This window comes from Eubalaena glacialis, chromosome 3 (genome assembly GCF_028564815.1).
Source record: "Eubalaena glacialis isolate mEubGla1 chromosome 3, mEubGla1.1.hap2.+ XY, whole genome shotgun sequence".
Taxonomy (NCBI): Eukaryota; Metazoa; Chordata; class Mammalia; order Artiodactyla; family Balaenidae; genus Eubalaena; species Eubalaena glacialis.
This window is the reverse complement of record NC_083718.1, coordinates 179,100,744-179,120,517: the sequence shown is the minus strand read 5'-3', so window position 1 is coordinate 179,120,517 and position 19,774 is coordinate 179,100,744. Positions and strand designations below refer to the sequence as shown.

At 35.0% G+C, this 19,774-nt stretch overlaps 1 protein-coding gene and 1 non-coding gene across 14 annotated transcripts in view; one reads left to right on the top strand and one right to left on the bottom strand.

The window, feature by feature from the left end:
- The window catches only part of EIF4G3 (eukaryotic translation initiation factor 4 gamma 3), a 384,972-nt gene that overhangs the window by 66,309 nt on the left and 298,889 nt on the right, over positions 1–19,774 (bottom strand). For 12 of the 13 annotated variants that reach the window (XM_061184801.1, XM_061184804.1, XM_061184803.1 and 9 more), the window contains 2 exons: positions 15,957–16,127; positions 2,581–2,778 (listed from right to left, as the gene is read on the bottom strand). In XM_061184801.1, the coding sequence (XP_061040784.1) occupies positions 2,581–2,778; positions 15,957–16,127 (369 nt within the window). Of the gene's footprint in view, positions 1–2,539; positions 2,779–15,956; positions 16,128–19,774 lie in introns of all 13 variants that reach the window. The other variant, XM_061184802.1, reaches the window with a different exon arrangement.
- Positions 7,571–7,643, top strand: TRNAR-CCU (transfer RNA arginine (anticodon CCU)). The gene has a single exon. It is a non-coding gene; the product is annotated as a tRNA-Arg (tRNA).

Sequence of the window (19,774 nt, the reverse complement as noted above, 5' to 3'; positions counted from 1 at the left end):
ATAACTTTGGGGGAACTTATGCTAAAGAAGTAAAAGCTCCAGCATGTAAGAATAAATATACTTAGTTGTCTATTGCAGTGCTGCTTCCGGTTACAAAAAAACCTTCAAAACAAAAAACTAGAAACAACATGGGGTGGGGGCGGGAGGCAGAAGAGAGGAAAATGAATGGAAAAATTTTGTGTGTGTGTGTGTGTGTGTGTGAGTGTGTGTGTAATGCAAAATATGCAACTACTAAAAAGGTATGAGTAAAATCTATCTGTAATGACCTAGCGAGATGCCCAAAACATACTAAGTGGAAAAAAAAGCAAAATGCAAAACCATGATATAATTCAATTAAAGCGAAAATTTTAAATATCCTCTTTATACATATGTATATATTTTTATATGATTTTATGAATATAAAGAAAATTGTGGAAGGGTACAACCAAATCGTTCACGTTGATCGCCTTGGAAAGAAAGGAAGCTTAACTGGCTGGGGCTGCAAGTGAGGAGTATTACCTTTCTCTGTGTTTATCCCTATTTTGTTTGACTTATTCCAATAGGTGGTTGTTTTGTAATCTAAAAAAATCCAATAGTTTAAAAAATCTTATTATAAGAGGGTATATCATAACAAAAGTCCCATAAATGGTTGGCTTATCTGTGAATTCTTCCCATTCCAAACTAACTTGTATTATGCCCAGGCCTTTTCAAGGGTTATTTTCAGCAAGAATATTCTTCTTTTAAAAAAAATTAACAACCCTTCATTGTTTGTAGCATTAAATTCAAAAATTGGTAAAGAGCACAAAAGTATGAACCAGAAGATCTGGAATCTAGTCCTAGTTCTAATTTCTGACTACATGATGTCATGGCTGTCACAATGAAAATGAGAGGCATGAGCTGAAGAATCAGTCTGCTTTCAGATAACTGTGGTATGTTAGAAGGCAATATGGCAAGTGATGGAGTTAAATAACCCTAGATTTGAGCTCTAGCACTGCCACTTACTAGGTATGTGACCTTGGGCAAGTTATTTACCCTTTTTTAAGCCTCAGTTTCTTATTCATTAAAGTGGGGCTAACAATACTGACCTTTCAGGGTTATAAAAACTGTTAAAATGACAAATGTAAACCACCTACCCATAGCGCAACCTAGTAGGTGCTAAATAGACGGTTTCTGCTATTATAATCATCCTCATTCTAGATCTAGCATTTTAAGATCTTCACAATCTTTTCCACCACCAATTTAGTTTTGAATCATTTAGGGCTTACTACACGCCAAATACTGAGCTAGGACGTTACATATGCAATCTCATTTATTTTAATTAATTTTATCAATATAATAACCTTAAATTGTATGAATTAATCTTATTTTATGGATTAAAAAATGAGGCTTAAAGAAGTTATGTAACTATTCTCAGGTTATAAAGTCAGCAAATGCCAGAGTTGGAATTCAAATTTAAATTTTAAACTTAAAATTTTAAACCTAGAACTATGATACTCCAAAGTCAGTGGTTGGAATCATTATGCCATGCTTGTTGCCTTAGACTTGAGCCTGCATGGAATACGTTCTTCCTTCTCTGTACTTGTACCCCCTCACCCCCTTCCATCCAGGCTGAACTCAAACTCTACTTGCTTCAGAAAAGTTTGTCATTCTCCCACAAATATAGTGATTTCTTTTTCCTTCAACTTGATTTTTCAGGCTAAACCATCCATTCAGACATCAACACACTGCAATATCACAAAATACCTTATAAGTGATTTTTTTCTTGCTAATGTTGTTTTTTTCCAATATTGATTTTTAGTCCCTTAAAGACAGAAAATGTACCTTTTCCAAGTCCCAACAGACATACCTACCTTTGACACAGGTGCTCAAAAATACTTGTATAAAATGATGGAATTCTGAACTTTCATAGTGAGGCACAATGACAATTAGTTGTGATAATTAAGAAAAAACTCAAATGTTAAAGGACACGCATTTCTGATACAAGTACCTTGGTAACAGTAACAGGCAGAGAAAACACAGATGGTACATGGCAGTTTTATGACTGCAGAATAGAGGACAATGAACGCTAACCAGAAGCTCTTTGGTCTCCCATTCTTTCTTGCCCTAGATTTGACAGGCTGTGGACAATGTAAAGAGAAAGAAATCTAATAGTTTCTAAGACAGTATCATCAGTTTGAAACCTTTATGACCACAACTACCCTATCACTTTTACCAAGGCTAGACTTAGAATCAAAATGTTTTTCAATATTGAATCTAAATGTAAATGTAAGCATTTGCTTTATTTCTATAAGATGACACCCCAGGAAAAATTGGTTGCCCGTGACAAAAATTTCACAGTACAAATTTAAACCTTACTTGATCTTCCTCACATTGCATGGGACCATATCATGCCTATTTCAGTCTCATCTCCATATTCCCTCCAGAGATGAGTAGATATTTTTAAAAAGCAAGATTATTTTTATACAATGAGGATATTATATAAAGTACTAAAAATATATTCTCCCCTTTACTCTGCCCCATTAACACTCTGGGAAGAATGTGTAGTGAGGGGAGAATATACCTCTTGGAGATTTCTGGTTTTACTGCTTCCTCTCTTCTTACCGTTACTAGACATCGACACATGTTTGCGTAAGCCACAGAGAAACTGGGTTCGTCAATAGCCTTCTCAAAGACCAGGTCAATGACTCCTTTCAGCCGCTCCTCTGTGTCAACAGTAAGTCCTGACACTTGCTTCATCAGTTGGTTGAACATCTGTGGTGTCAATTTATTTAAGATACTTCGAACTTTTCTAAAAAGTTCCTAGAAGGACCACAAAAAAGAAAAGACCATTATATTAACTGTGACAATATGATGCTTTCTATAAGGATTAATATTTTGTTTATAATTTATAAGTGTGATTTCCTAAATTATTAACAAAGATTGTAAACTAGTCATAGAAATAATTAAATCCATCTATTTTAACATCTAGTAAAAATTTACACCATCTCTTTTTCACTATGGATGAGAATTCAAGGAACTAGGTATGTTTTCCACTTCACTGGTGGGACTATAATTTGGTACATTTCCAAGGGCAATTTGGCAATGTGTACTGAAACTCTTAAAACTGTGAAGTGCCCTTTAAACCAGCAATTATACTTTCAGAAATTTATTCATATTTAAGGATAGGTTAAAAAAAGGTTTTAGCCATCATAACTTCCATCAATAACCCTTTACAGCAAATAACTTAAATGTCTTAAAATAGGAATTTGTCTACATTATGGTATAATACAAATTATGGTATAAAATAGTAGGCAGGAGTCTTTTAAAATGATGTTATAGAAACCCTCATCAAATCAGAAATAGAAGTGAACTTCCTTAACTAGAAAAAGGCCATGGATAACCCTACTTAATGGTGAAAGAATGAATGCTTTCCCCCTAAGATTGGGAACAAGGCAAAAATGTCTGTTCCCACCATTCCTATTCAAAATCTTACTGGAGGTCCTATTCAGTGGAATAATGCAAAGAAAAAGAACTACAGCCAATACAGATCGTAAAGGAAGAGATAAAACTCCCTATTCACAAATGATATGATTGTCTCCACAGAAAACCATAAGGAATCTATAAAAAGAGACACTAGAATTAATAAGTGAGTCTAGTAGGTTTGTAGAACACAAGTCAATATATAAAACTCAATTTTATTTTTATGTCTTAGCAACAAACAACTAGAAATTACATTTTTTAAAAGTACAATCTACAACAGCACCAAAACCATGAAGTACTTAGATAAGAATTATCAAAATATTCATAGGAGTTGTGTGATGAAATGTACAAGTCACTGACGAAAGAAATCAAGGAGGACCAAAATAAATAGAGATCTATATCATGTTCATGTACTAGAAGACTCATTATTGTTAAGTTGCCAGTTTTCTCCGAAGAGACCTACAGATTTAACACAACCGAAATAAAAATCCTAGTAGGGGTTTTTATTTGGGGGGGGGACGGGGGAGTAGAAATCAAGAAGCTGATTCTACAATTTAAATGGAAAAACGAAAAACTAGAATAGCTTAACAATTTTGAAAAATAACAAAATGTGGAAGACTCCTACAACCTAATTTCAACATTTACTATATACATGAAGCTACTATGCATAGACAGTGTGATACTGGCCAGAGGACAGACACACAGATCACTGGAACAGAATGAAAAGTCTAGAAACAGATTCATACATATGTGATGAATTGATTTTCAACAAAGGTACAAAGGAAATTCAATGGAGAAAGGATAGTTTTTTCAACAAATGGTGCTGGAACAACTGAATATCCATAAGCAAAAAAAAAAAAAAAAAAAAAAGAATCTTGATTCACACCTTGCATATAACATAAAAATTAGCTAAAACTGGATCACAGACCAAAATGTGAAACCCAAAACAAAAAACTTCTAGAACAGAACATAGGACAAAGCTTCCTATTCTTGTATGCAAAGATTTTTTAGGTAAGACAGCAAAAGCACAATGTATGAATGAAAACACTGATAAACTGAGCATCATCGAAGTTAAAAACTTCTACTTGGCAAAAGACACTATTAAGAGAATGAAAAGACAAACCACAGACTGGGAGAAAATTTTTGCAAAATACACATTTGATAAAGGATTTATATCCAGAGTAAAAAAAAAAAAACCTCTCAAAACTCAATGATAAGACAGCACAACAACCAATGAAACAGGCCAAAAGATATAAACAAAATTTTACCAAAGAAGATACACAAATGGCAAAGAAGCACATGAAAAGATGTGCTTATTCAACATATTGGTCATTTGAGAAATGTAAATTAAAACTACAATGAGATATTATCACACATCCATCAGAATGGTTAAAATTTACAGAGCAGAAAATAGCAAGTGCTGGTGAAGACTGAATTATTGAAACTCTCGTGCCTTGCCAGTAACATCGTGGAAAACAGTTTGGTATTTTCTAATAAACTTAAACCTATGTTTAGTATACAACTCACTGATCCCATAGCTAGGAATCTACCCCAAAGAAACAAAAACATATGTTCACACAAATCCTATATGTGAATGTTCATAGCAATTTTATTCATAACTGCTAAAACCTGGAAACTGTTTACCCTGTGAATGGATCCAGTAATAAAAAAGAATAACCTAATAATACACGTAATATTATGGATGAATATCAAATGTATATGCTGAGTAACAGAAGCTTTATTCAGAATGATTCCATTTAAATGACATTCTGGAAAAGGCAACATTATAGGGACAAACACATGGCTGACTGCCAGAGGTGGGCATGGGCGGGAGAGGATGAATACAAAGCAGTACATGAAAATTTCAGGAGGCTGATGGAAATGTTCTGTATCTTGATTGTGGTGGTAGTTATATGACTGAATGTGTGTGTCGACAATTATAAAACTATACACAAAAAAGTAAATTTTACTAAATGTAAATTACGCCTCAGGAAAAATATGAAGTTGTAAAAATCTATGAAATCATGATATAATAACCTGAAAAGGCCTATAAAATGTTTTGTTTGATCCCTATATAATTTATATCTGAATACAAGGATTTTTAGAATATGTACCCCTATGTCAACAGTTTTCTCTAGGCAGAAGATAGTAAATAAATTTAAAAAAAATTATACTATCAACTTTTTAAGCAATGAGTCAGTATCCCTTTTATAAAGAAAAAAAATTTTTTCAAGTTTATTAGAGACGGGGCAGTCATTGCACTTCTCTAAATTGCCTGTATCAACTGAGACAGTATCATTTAGGTCTAAAACTTTAATCTGTGCTTTACATAAAAACAAAATAAAATAAAAACAAAACCCAGCCTTCAGATCTTCAAATATATCAGAAGATAATTTAAGCTTATAAAAACAGGATAATAAAAAGGTCATTTATTGAAGTAACGTACAGCAAGTGACTACAGTTCATAATACTCTGTTGCGGGACTTCCCTGGTGACAAAGTGCCTAAGAATCCACCTGCCAGGGCTTCCCTGGTGGCGCAGTGGTTGAGAATCTGCCTGCCAATGCAGGGGACACGGGTTCGAGCCCTGGTCTGGGAAGATCCCACATGCTGTGGAGCAACTAGGCCCGTGAGCCACAACTACTGAGCCTGCGCGTCTGGAGCCTGTGCTCTGCAACAAGAGAGGCCGCGATAGTGAGAGGCCCTCGCATCGCGATGAAGAGTGGCCCCCGCTTGCCGCAACTAGAGAAATCCCTCGCACAGAAACGAAGACCCAACACAGCCAAAAATAAATAATAAATAAATAATAAATAAATTAAAAAAAAAAAAAAGAATCCACCTGCCAATGCAGGGGACATGGGGTCGATCCCTGGTCCAGGAAGATCCCACATGCCACGAAGCAGCTACGCCTGTGTGCCACAACTACTGACGCCTGCAGGCCTAGAGCCCACGCTCTGCAACAAGAGAAGCCACCACAATGAGACGCCTGTGCACCGCAATGAAGAGCAGCCACCATTTGCTGCAACCAGAGAAAGCTCTCGCACAGCAGTGAAGACCCATCGCAGCCAAAAATAAATAAGTAAATAAATTTATTTAAAAAAAAAATACTGTGTTGCAAATATCCTATGATATGGCTTATATGTGGAATCTAAAAAAAAAAAAAGGTACAAATGAACTTATTTACAAACCAGAAACAGAGTCACAGATGTAGAAAACAAATTTATGGTTATCAGGGGGGAAGGGGAGGGAGGGATAAATTGGGAGATTGGGATTAACATATACACATTATTATATATAAAACAGATAACTAATAAGGACCTACTGTACAGCACAGGGAACTCTACTTAATACTCTGTAATGACCTATATGGAAAAAGAATCTAAAAAAGAGTGGATATACGTATACATATAACCGATTCACTTTGCTGTATACCTGAAACTAACACAACATTGTAAATGACTTATACTCCAATAAAAACTAAAAAAACAAGAAAAAAATAAGAGTGTTGCATATTTGAAAAGTTCTTATCACAAGAAAAAAAATTTTGTCATTCTGCATGATGATGCATGTTAATTAGACTAATTGTGGTGATCATTTTGCAATATTTATACAAATACTGAATCATTATGTTGTACACCTGAAACTAATATAATGTTCTATGTCAATTTATACCTCAATTAAAAAAAGAAGGAAATCTCCAGCATCAAAAAACAACAAAAAATTGACTGAAAATCATTTATTCATTATAACTGAATATCTATTTGATGCTCCCAAAATTCTGTATTAAGTACAAATGAAGCATAAGGCACAGTAATCAAAACCATTAAAATTTAGCTGCAAAGACAAGAAAGTTACAAGAGAAATGATACAGCAAAGCATGAAATTGATTAGAAGCCAGAGAAGTGAGTCATTTAGGTACAAGAGAGGTCAGAGGCAATGGGTTAGTCAGGAAATACCTTTAGAAGGAAATGAGAATAGGGCCAGATTATGAAGGGCACAAAAAACTGGCTAAATGAAAAAAAAGGGGAAAAGACATCTTAGGAAGGGGAAAATATTTTAGGAAGGAATTGTTATTGAGGCTCTTCTATTTCAGGAATAGAAAACAACAAGGAAAGATCAGAGGACTAGGGACTTCCCTGGTGGTGCAGTGGTTAAGACTCTGTGCTCCTAATGCAGGGGCCCCAGGTTCGATCCCTGGTCAGGGAACTAGATCCCACATGCATGCTGCGACTAAGAGTTTGCATGCCACAACTAAGGAGCCCGACTGCCACAACTAAGACCCAGCGCAACCAAATAAATAATAAGTAAATAAATATTTAAAAAAACCAAAACAGATCAGAGGACTAGTGTGCACTAGTTGGGAGAGAAAATGATAGGACTTAAATGATAGATTAAAAGCTAGAGTGAAGAGATAAAAATCAGCCTCTCAGGTAGATGAGTCAGGCAGCAGCAGTGGGAATACTGTATCAAGAGAAGAAAGATGAAGCAGGGAACCCCAGCAGTAGAACCACAACAGCAGTGTATGTATGTGGAGGTAGTCTAGACACGTCATTAGCAATGATTTCCTAGAAATGTTTCAAGGAAAAGATTAAATCGTATGATACAGGAAAAATAAGGTCACTGGTGGTCATTCATAATGTTGTTATAAATACAGTGGTAGGAACAAAAGTCAGGGTGAATGAGTTTTCTGGAAGTGGAGGCAACAATAAAACTGTTGTTTTGACAAAAGGGAAGAAATAGAATAACAGGTAGCAGGAGCAACAGGTCAACATGGGGTATACCTGTGCAGAGAAGAAGAATAAAAACACAAAAAGAGAGGGAATGAAGCAAAGATGTTCGGTATTAAGAAGAAAAAGTGTCAAGAAAAAGGAGGTTGTATTGGCCCTGAAAGAGAAGTCTATTAATCCTGCACTGTATTTGCTTTATCTATTCACTAAAGAAAACTTAGCTAATTAATGATATCTCGAAGTCAGTATAATTATTCTTCTGTTTCTGAAATTAATAATGGAGAGAACTTGGTCAGAATAGCCATCACTTTTAGATAGCCTCATCCACCAGAGGGCAGGCAGCAGAAGCAAGAACTACAATCCTGCAGCCTGTGGAACAAAAACCACATTCACAGAAAGACAGACAAGATGAAAAGGCAGAGGGCTATATACCAGATGAAGGAACAAGATAAAACCCCAGAAAAACAACTAAATGAAGTGGAGATAGGCAACCTTCCAAAAAAAGAATTGAGAATAATGATAGTGAAGATGATCCAGGACCTCGGAAAAAGAATGGAGGCAAAGATCTATAAGATGCAAGAAATGTTTAACAAAGACCTAGAAGAATTAAAGAGCAAACAAACAGAGATGAACAATACAATAACTGAAATGAAAACTACACTAGAAGGAATCAGTAGCAGAATAACTGAGGCAGAAGAACGGATAAGTGACCTGGAAGACAGAATGGTGGAATTCACTGCCATGGAATAAAATAAAGAAAAAAGAATGAAAAGAAATGAAGACAGCCTAAGAGACCTCTGGAACAACATTAAACGCAACAACATTCACATTATAGGGGTCCCAGAAGGAGAAGAGAGAGAGAAAAGACCCGAGAAAATATTTGAAGAGATTATAGTGGAAAACTTCCCTAACATGGGAAAGGAAATAGCCAACCAAGTCCAGGAAGTGCACAGGGTCCCAGGCAGGATAAACCCAAGGAGAAACACGTCGAGACACATAGTAATCAAATTGGCAGAAATTAAAGACAAAGAAAAATTATTGAAAGCAGCAAGGGAAAAATGACAAATAACATACAAGGGAACTCCCATAAGGTTAACAGCTGATTTCTCAGCAGAAACGCTACAAGCCAGAAGGGAATGGCATGATACACTTAAAGTGATGAAAGGGAAGAACCTACAACCAAGATTACTCTACCCGGCAAGGATCTCATTCAGATTCGATGGAGAAATCAAAAGCTTTACAGACAAGCAAAAGCTAAGACAATACAGCACCACCAGACCAGCTCTACAACAAATGCTAAAGGAACCTCTCTAAGTGGGAAACACAAGAGAAGAAAAGGACCTACAAAAACAAACCCAAAACAATTAAGAAGATGGTCATAGGAACATACATATCGATAATTACCTTACAGGTGAATGGATTAAATGCTCCAACCAAAAGACACAGGCTTGCTGAATGGATACAAAAACAAGACCCATACATATGCTGTCTACAAGAGACCCACTTCAGACCTAGGGACACATACAGACTGAAAGTGAGGGGATGGAAAAAGATATTCCATGCAAATGGAAATCAAAAGAAAGCTGGAGCAGCAATACTCATATCCGATAAAATAGACTTTAAAATAAAGAATGTTACAAGAGACAACAAAGGACACTACATAATGATCAAGGGATCAATCCAAGAAGAAGATATAACAATTATAAATATATATGCACCCAACATAGGAGCAGCTCAATACATAAGGCAACTGCTAACAGCTATAAAAGAGGAAAGCGACAGTAACACAATAATAGTGGGGGACTTTAACACCTCACTTACACCAATGGACAGATCATCCAAAATGAAAATAAATAAGGAAACAGAAGCTTTAAATGACACAATAGACCAGATAGATTTAATTGATATTTATAGGACATTCCATCCAAAAACAGCAGATTACACTTTCTTCTCAAGTGCGCACAGAACATTCTCCAGGATAGATCACATCTATCACATCTGGAGAATGTCACAAATCAAGCCTCAGTAAATTTAAGAAAATTGAAATCATATCAAGCATCTTTTCTGACCACAACACTATGAGATTAGAAATCAATTACAGGGAAAAAAACGTAAAAAACACAAACGCATGGGGGCTAAACAATACGTTACTAAATAACAAAGAAATCACTAAAGAAATCAAAAAGGAAATCAAAAAATACCTAGAGACAAATGACAATGAAAACACGATGCTCCAAAACCTTTGGGATGCAGCAAAAGCAGTTCTAAGAGGGAAGTTTATAGCTATACAAGCCTACCTCAAGAAACAAGAAAAATCTCAAGTAAACAATCTAACATTACACCTAAAGCAACTAGAGAAAGAAGAACAAACAAAACCCAAAGTTAGCAGAAGGAAAGAAATCATAAAGATCAGAGCAGAAATAAATGAAATAGAAACAAACAAAACAATAGCAAAGATCAATAAAACTAAAAGCTGGTTCTTTGAGAAGATAAACAAAATTGATAAACCATTAGCCAGACTCATCAAGAAAAAGAGGGAGAGGACTCAAATCAATAAAATTAGAAATGAAAAAGGAGAAGTTACAACAGACACTGCAGAAATACAAAGCACCCTAAGAGACTACTACAAGCAACTCTATGCCAATAAAATGGACAACCTGGAAGAAATGGACAAATTCTTAGAAAGGTATAACCTTCCAAGACTGAACCAGGAAGAAATAGAAAATATGAACAGAACAATCACAAGTAATGAAATTGAAACTGTGATTAAAAATCTTCCAACAAACAAAAGTCCAGGACCAGATGGCTTCACAGGTGAATTCTATCAAACATTTAGAGAAGAGCTAACATCCATCTTTCTCAAACTCTTCCAAAAAATTGCAGAGGAAGGAACACTCCCAAACTCATTCTATGAGGCCACCATCACCCTGATACCAAAACCAGACAACGATACTACAAAAAAAGAAAATTACAGACCAATATCACTGATGAATAGAGATGCAAAAATCCTCAACAAAATACTAGCAAAGAGAATCCAACAACACATTAAAAGGATCATACACCACGATCAAGTGGGATTTATCCCAGGGATGCAAGATTCTTCAATATACGCAAATCAATCAATGTGATACACCATATTAACAAATTGAAGAATAAAAACCATATGATCATCTCAATAGATGCAGAAAAAGCTTTTGACAAAATTCAACTCCGATTTATGATAAAAACTCTCCAGAAAGTGGGCATAGAGGGAACCTACCTCAACATAATAAAGGCCATATACGACAAACGCACAGCAAACATCATTCTCAATGGTGAAAAACTGAAAGCATTTCCTCTAAGATCAGGAACAAGACAAGGATGTCCACTCTCACCACTATTATTCAACATAGTGTTGGAAGTCCTAGCCACGGCAATCAGAGAAGAAAAAGAAATAAAAGGAACACAAATTGGAAAAGAAGAAGTAAAACTGTCACTGTTTGCAGATGACATGATACTACACATAGAGAATCCTAAAAATGCCACCAGAAAACTATTAGAGCTCATCAATGAATTTGGTAAAGTTGCAGGATACAAAATTAATGCACAGAAATCTCTTGCATTCCTATACACTAATGATGAAAAAGCTGAAAGAGAAATTAAGGAAACACTCCCATTTACCATTGCAACAAAAAGAATAAAATAGGTAGGAATAAACCTACCCAGGGAGACAAAAGACCTGTATGCAGAAAACTATAAGACACTGATGAAAGAAATTAATGATGATACCAACAGATGGAGAGATATACCATGTTCTTGGATTGGAAGAATCAATATTGTGAAAATGACTCTACTACCCAAAGCAATCTACAGAGTCAATGCAATCCCTATCAAATTACCAATGGCATTTTTTACGGAAATAGAACAAAAAATCTTAAAATTTGTATGGAGACACAAAAGACCCCGAATAGCCAAAGCGGTCTTGAGGGAAAAAAACGGAGCTGGAGGAATCAGACTCCCTGACTTCAGACTATACTAACTACAAAGCTACAGTAATCAAGACAATATGGTACTGGCACAAAAACAGAAATATAGACCAATGGAACAAGATAGAGAGCCCAGAGATAAACCCACACACCTATGGTTAACTAATCTATGACAAAGGAGGCAAGGATATGCAATGGAGAAAAGACAGTCTCTTCAATAAGTGGTGCTGGAAAACTGGACAGCTACATGTAAAAGAATGAAATTAGAACACTCCCTAACACCATACACAGAAATAAACTCAAAATGGATTCGAGACCTAAATGTAAGACCAGACACTATAAAACTCTTAGAGGAAAACATAGGAAGAACACTCTTTGACATAAATCACAGCAAGGTCTTTTTTGATCCACCTCCTAGAGTAATGGAAATAAAAACAAAAATAAACAAATGGGACCTAATGAAACTTCAAAGCTTTTGCACAGCAAAGGAAACCATAAACAAGACGAAAAGACAACCCTCAGAATGGGAGAAAATATTTGCAAACGAATCAACGGACAAAGGATTAATCTCCAAAATATATAAACAGCTCATACAGCTCAATATTAAAGAAACAAACAACCCAATCCAAAAATGGGCAGAAGACCTAAATAGACATTTCTCCAAAGAAGACATACAGATGGCCAAGAAGCACATGAAAAGCTGCTCAACATCACTAATTATTAGAGAAATGCAAATCAAAACTACAATGAGGTAACACCTCACACCAGTTAGAATGGGCAATATCAGAAAATCTACAAGCAACAAATGCTGGAGAGGGTGTGGAAAAAAGGGAACCCTCTTGCACTATTGGTGGGAATGTAAATTGATACAGCCACTATGGAGAACAGTATGGAGGTTCCTTAAAAAACTAAAAATAGATTTACCATATGACCCAGCTATCCCACTACTGGGCATATACTCAGAGAAAACCAAAATTCAAAAAGACATATGCACCCCAATGTTCATTGCAGCACTATTTACAATAGCCAGGTCATGGAAGCAACCTAATTGCCCATCGACAGACGAATGGATAAAGAAGATGTGGTACATATATACAATGGAATATTACTCAGCCATAAAAAGGAACGAAACTGAGTCATTTGTTGAGACGTGGATGGATCTAGAGACTGTCATACAGAGTGAAGTAAGTCAGAAAGAGAAAAACAAATGTCGTATATTAACGCATGTATGTGGAACCTAGAAAAATGGTACAGATGAGCCGGTTTGCAGGGCAGAAGTTGAGACACAGATGTAGAGAACAGACATATGGACACCAAGGGGGGAAAACTGCGGTGGGGTGGGGATGGTGGTGTGCTGAATTGGGCGATTGGGATTGACATGTATACACTGATGTGTATAAAATTGATGACTAATAAGAACCTGCAGTATAAAACAAACAAACAAAGAAAACAACTAATACTAAACTTTCATTGGGTTATTTGTATGGAAATATGTTAATATAAATGTTACAGACATTAAAAAAAAAAAAAAAAAAAGAAGAATAGCCATCACTAAAAAGTCTACAAATAACAAATGCTGGAGAGGGTGTGGAGAAAAGGGAACCCTCCTACACTGTTGGTGGGAATGTAAACTGGTGCAGTCACTATGGAAAACAGTATGTATGTTCCTTAAAAAACTAAAAATAGAATAGCCTTATGATCCAGCAATTCCACTCCTGGGCATATATCCAGACAAAACTATAATTGGAAAAGATACATGCACCCCCATTGTTCATAGCAGCATTATTTACAATAGCCAAGATATAGAAACAACCTAAATGTCCATCGACAGATGAATGGATAAAGAAGATGTGATATATATATATATATATATATATATATATATATATATATATATATATATATATATATATGTATAATGGAATACTACTCAGCCATAACAAAGAATGAAATAATGCCATTTGCAGCAACATGGATGGACCTAGAGATTATCATACTAAGTGAAGTAAGTCAGAAAGAGAAAGACAAATACCATATGATATCACTTATATGATGTAGAATCTAAAATATGACACAAATGCACTTATCTACAAAACAGAGACAGACTCACAGACATAGAAAACAAATTTATGGTTACAAAAGGGGAAAGGGGGTGGGGGAGGGATAAATTAGAGTTTGGAATTAGCAGATACACACTAATATATATAAAATAGATAAACCACAAGGTCCTACTGTATAGCACAGGGAACTATATTCAATATCCCATAATAAACCATAATGGAAAAGAATATAAAAAATAATATATGTATGATATACATACACACACACACACACATATATTTCTGAGTCATTTTGCTGTATACTAGAAAGTAACACAACACTGTAAATCAACTATACTTCAATAAAAAATTTAAAAAAAAATCATGGTGAGAATTCTGTTACAGAGTAAAGACGCAGATTACACGTCACAACAAACGGACTATTCAGTAACTACAACACTGTGAGTAACAATCTCTTAAAGCTTCAGTTTCTTCTAGGAAGAAGAAAAAAGAGACAATATCTACTCCTTCCTTCATAGGTGTTGTAAGAATCTAATGAAATACGGCACTAATACAAGTGCCTTAAATACTAAAACAAGATCTTTTCATCTTCAATGATAAAGATTTAGCAGGAATTTTAACTATCTTTGCAAACCTTTTAGGTCCCTATTCATTAAGTAATTCTCAGCGGGACTGGAGGGAGGGATGTAGAAGATGCTTTAAAAAGAAAAAAAAAAGGTTGAGATACATTGAGAAGAAATGGAGGAAAGATCAGGTACTTGATTTTAGTGACTCTGGAGAAGGATGTACTTAGGGACAAATGTCTGGGGCAATTACTAGAAAGATGAACAAAGGCAAGCAGCCAATTAAGGTTGGACAACACGGCTTTGTGTTGGATCAGTTCATCTTGGTCCTGACTTTGTATGAACAATTTTGCTGGTTAGCATATTGTTTAACAAGTATTTATTGAGTATCTACTATGTATGAGGCTCTGTGTGTGCTCAATCAAAATCGGGATTTGTAAGGCACATCTCTTTCCCAGGAACATTATCATACTAAGTACATAACTGGGCTCCAGGAACCTGCCAAGTGCTTTATATTGCTTCATTTAATCTTCACAATGCCCTATGAGGTACATTATATTAGCATCTTATTTAGTATCAAATTAGTATCTTAATTAGTATCAAAAACATCCAAAGGATATAACAGAGGTAACCCAGGGATAGGAACTGGCATTGTGTGTACAGCAAAAGATGAATAGAGACTTTGTATAATTTGACACACAAAAATAATTTTGTGTGGATTAAAGGAATTCATTCAATTTACCCTAAGGAGTTCTGAGAGCAGGATATGTACAGAAAGATGCACAGACTTCAATTTTATTACAAAGGACTATGAAGAAGATGGGTTTCTATATTCTAACTTATTAGAAATGAAACATAAAGCAATATACTAACTAGACTAGCACAGGGTAATGACTGAGAATCTAAAAACACATTTTTAAGAAAAGCAAATATTGATCTAAACCTGAATGGTAGAATTCTATGATATATGAGCCCTCTAAATATAGTGTCTGTTTTGAAAAGCACACAGAATGCAATTTCAAGAGAAAACAGTAGGTGGCTGGCATTTATGATAGCTTTTAGAATAATGCTTGTAATATGAAAAAAATCAGAAAAAATCTTAAACTAAAATCTCTACATATATTATAATAACAGGGCAAAAAGACAAATTAAAACAATATCATTATAATTCCAAAACAGTGTTAGAGTGTGCTTCTGTTCTCACCTGGGTTTTAATGTTTTCAGGATCCTCAGCTTGGCTGTCTCGTTTTTGGCTGGGCTTCCAGGCGTTCTCTGCCTTTTTCAGGTGCACGTCTTCTTTTACAGAGACTGTGATGATCTTTCTGGGCTCTCTTCTCTGTCCAGGTTGAGATCTCCGTGGTCCAACATTCAACAACTAGGACAAGAATATTTTTTATAATATCGACACAGAGTACTTACAATTTACTGTCTCTGCTGTGCTGCTCAAGTCAGGACTGATGAACACACCGAACACTTCTGGATGCAAAGATGGGTACTAGGCATTCAATTTAGATGTGATCTTTTTTTTGGAGGGGGATGTCTTAGAACACCATCACTGTAATTTACACCACCACTACAATTTTTGACCATGAAATCCTAAATGAGATAACTAAAGTGATGGAAAATTATGTTTGATAAAGCTGTTATTCCTAACAAAAAAGATTACCCTTAACTGAAGCATCTTCTTCTTTTTTTTTTTTTTAACTAGTTATGTGACTTGGGACTGGTCACTTGAACAATTACAAAAATTCACAGGCAGAAATCATCACAGTTACAAATGTGCTTCAAAAACTGGTTCTCTAAACTTCATGTGAAATGCAAATACACCCTTACCATGAAAATTATCTATAGCATAGACACCCAGCCTGACTGTAGATCTTAATGGATCCCTCAAAGTTTGCTGGGTCAGAAATACTAACACAAGTCTTCCTTCTATTATTAATGAAATCCAACTAAATTGCTCTCTGAAAAAAAAGGCTTCCTTTCTTTGTCAGCTCTTTGTTCCTTCTAGAGTCCCACTGTACTCATTCTGTTGAAACCAATATATGTTAGCATGTCACACGGGTCATCAAATTAAAAATTGTTACTGTAAGAGCAATGGTAAGTTAAAAGTTGTATTCTGTGTATTAAAATATTCATAATAGTTGCTACTCTAAATGCTTGGAAATACTTTTTCACGATTAAATATTTGGGTTGATAGTAAGTTCTGCTCCTCCCAGATCTGTAGCATATTGACAGCCTTTACTTTTTCTAACATGTCCTTCTCTAAACGATGAGTAAATACTGCAATTAGGTTTCAAGAGGAGAGAAAAAAAAACTTCACACAAGACATATAGACCAGAATCATATCTCACTTAATGTCCCAACACTACCCTTTAAGTAGAAACTTAAAGGTCATGCTTTATATATAAAGACACATTCTAAGAGACATGGTCTGAGGCCTGTGATAAGCTTCAAAGCCTTTACACATGACTTATCTCAGAATTAATTATTCTCTTACCCTTTACCATCTGCCCTGATTAGAAATAGCAGTATCAAGGATGTATCAGGATCAAAACTTAGAATTTCTGGAAAATACACAGCAATCTTGTCAAATACACCCAGCTAAGGACTTGGTACTGATGATATGATCTTAAGACTATTTCATAAACATGAAAAAGCTGAGGTCAAATAAACCCAGAGGTACCACGCATGGTGTAACTGAGAGAGAACTAAAGAGGATCACCATACTAGAAAAGTACCAACAGGGAACAGCTGCTAAACCAGACAGCACTGAAACCTTGACATGGTAGCTCAGGCAAAAGAATTCTGTTAAGAAAAGGTAGTAAACCATGTATTGTCTGGTTCTTATAATTCAGGATATATTCTAGTGTTAATTCATGTGGGTTACTATCCTTTTCAATGTTTGGATAAAATTCAAAGATCACAAGGCATTTAACTTAATCAATGTATCTGAACATAAAAATTTGTCAAGAACAAAGATTGGTGGGTGTAATAAAAGGTAATTATGTCAAAATCATGTAAGAGCCATGGTATAATCTGTGGATATAATTTTAATCGTTTGAATAAAGTTAGAAAACGTCCACTTCCAAAAAAATACTGCAAACACCAATGAATGTTTGAGATTTCTAAAAAGTGAATATGATTTACGCTACAACTCTTTACCTGCCCCAAGACAGGTAATATGAGTAATATGAGTGAATTTCAAACGAGCAGCATAGAGATGTGAGATATATTACTAAACAGATAACAACAGTGTTTCAAAGGAAAAAAAGTTTTGAAAAGATAATATAAACTGTTAGTCTAGGATTAAAAAATTGAAATTATAATCCATGTGCAGCCTTCCAAGACAAATTTAACTTTATCTGTATCTCTGGATAAAACTAAGATAGATACTGTTCACAAATATTTACCTAAGTATACTGAGTCCTCAATAGATTACTATTCTTATAAATGCTTAACATGCTTGATTAATTAATCTCTAACATTCTTATGTTTATACTCTGAGAATGTTTATACTCTGAGAGTGATTCACTGTCTGGTGAAGGGGAGAAAAGAGGCAGATTAGAAGACAAAAGAACTGTGGACTCTTGAATACAATTCTGCTACTTATGAGCAAAGTTACTGTGAGCAAGTCTCAACTTTGTTGAACTTAAACTTTCTCACATATTAAATGCTTATCTTACCTACAAGTTATTACGAGCATCACAGGATACAATAAGGCATGTAAAAGGACCTTAAAAACTAGGTACAATATCAGGTATTATCATCAATACCAAAGGAAAAAAAGAAACTTTAAAAAAAGGGATATATAGACTGGTATAATTACCTTTAAACATTTCGTGTCCTTTGTGTGTGTGTAAAAACTTAATATAAATTGTCAGATTTACAGTATCTTTCAAAAGTTGCACCATATGTAATGAATGACTTATTTACTAAATACAAACAAAATCTAGGATCCTGTGCTGAGAGTTATGGAATATATACAAAGAAATAAAGCCTGGTTTATTTGCTTGAAGGCCAATCCTGACTGATGACTAGAAGAGGAACTTTGAGGTATAATGTGTGCAGGGTCCACAAATGTCAAAACTAAAATGAAGTGTCAAAATTTGAGGCTAACTAGTGAGCCACAATTTTTTTCAGGTGAGCTAAAAAATTTAAAATTTTTACCCACTCTTTTTCTTAAATGTATTAAATAAGAAACTATACACATCTCTGCTGTAGAATTTAATATACATTGCTCCTATCTCACTCAGAGACTATAAACTCAAACTCTTCTGCTTACCTGGATAACCAAAGAAAATAGGACCAATATTCATTCTAGCATTTTTTAAAGAGAGATAACCAAGGGTCCCTTTAAGAGAGAGGGAAGGATGATATGAGCTTAGGAAACCTCTTTGCACCTAGGATTTTTATAACAGCTCAGTGAATCTCCAAGTTAGTTAAAATGAACATGAGTGGAAAGTTACCACTCTAGGTCCACAGCCCCTTTCTCAATACATTTCTTCTGGGGCACTTTCTGTGACGTCTGCCAACAGATTACTATTAAAATTAACACAATAGCCAAGTAATTTGATTTTTAAAAAACTAGAGGGATGATACTGCCTGGGTGCTTCCAACAGGTATACACTTAACTGTCCATCAAAAGACCTACCTTTATGTTTAAAAATTGTATGTAACTGCATATGACGCTAAAACAATTGCTACACATTAAAAATATTTTATAACAAGTCTGTTGCAGGAAAGTTTATACCAGGAGTCCTGGAAAATTAAGCTATCCTAAGAAGCATACCTAGTAGATCTTAACATCTTTGCATGGTAATTATTTATAAGCCAATTTGGAAGCTGTATGGAACCAGAAACTATGAAGAGTAGGGCTGCTGGTTTTTTCCAAGCAGCATTATTGATATATAATACATATCCTTTAAAATTCTCATCTTTATCTTCACCAATATACCAAGGTAAGCTGGACAAATTACATGGAGAATGTTTGTTTGCTATGGGAGATGTTGGAAGAATAAT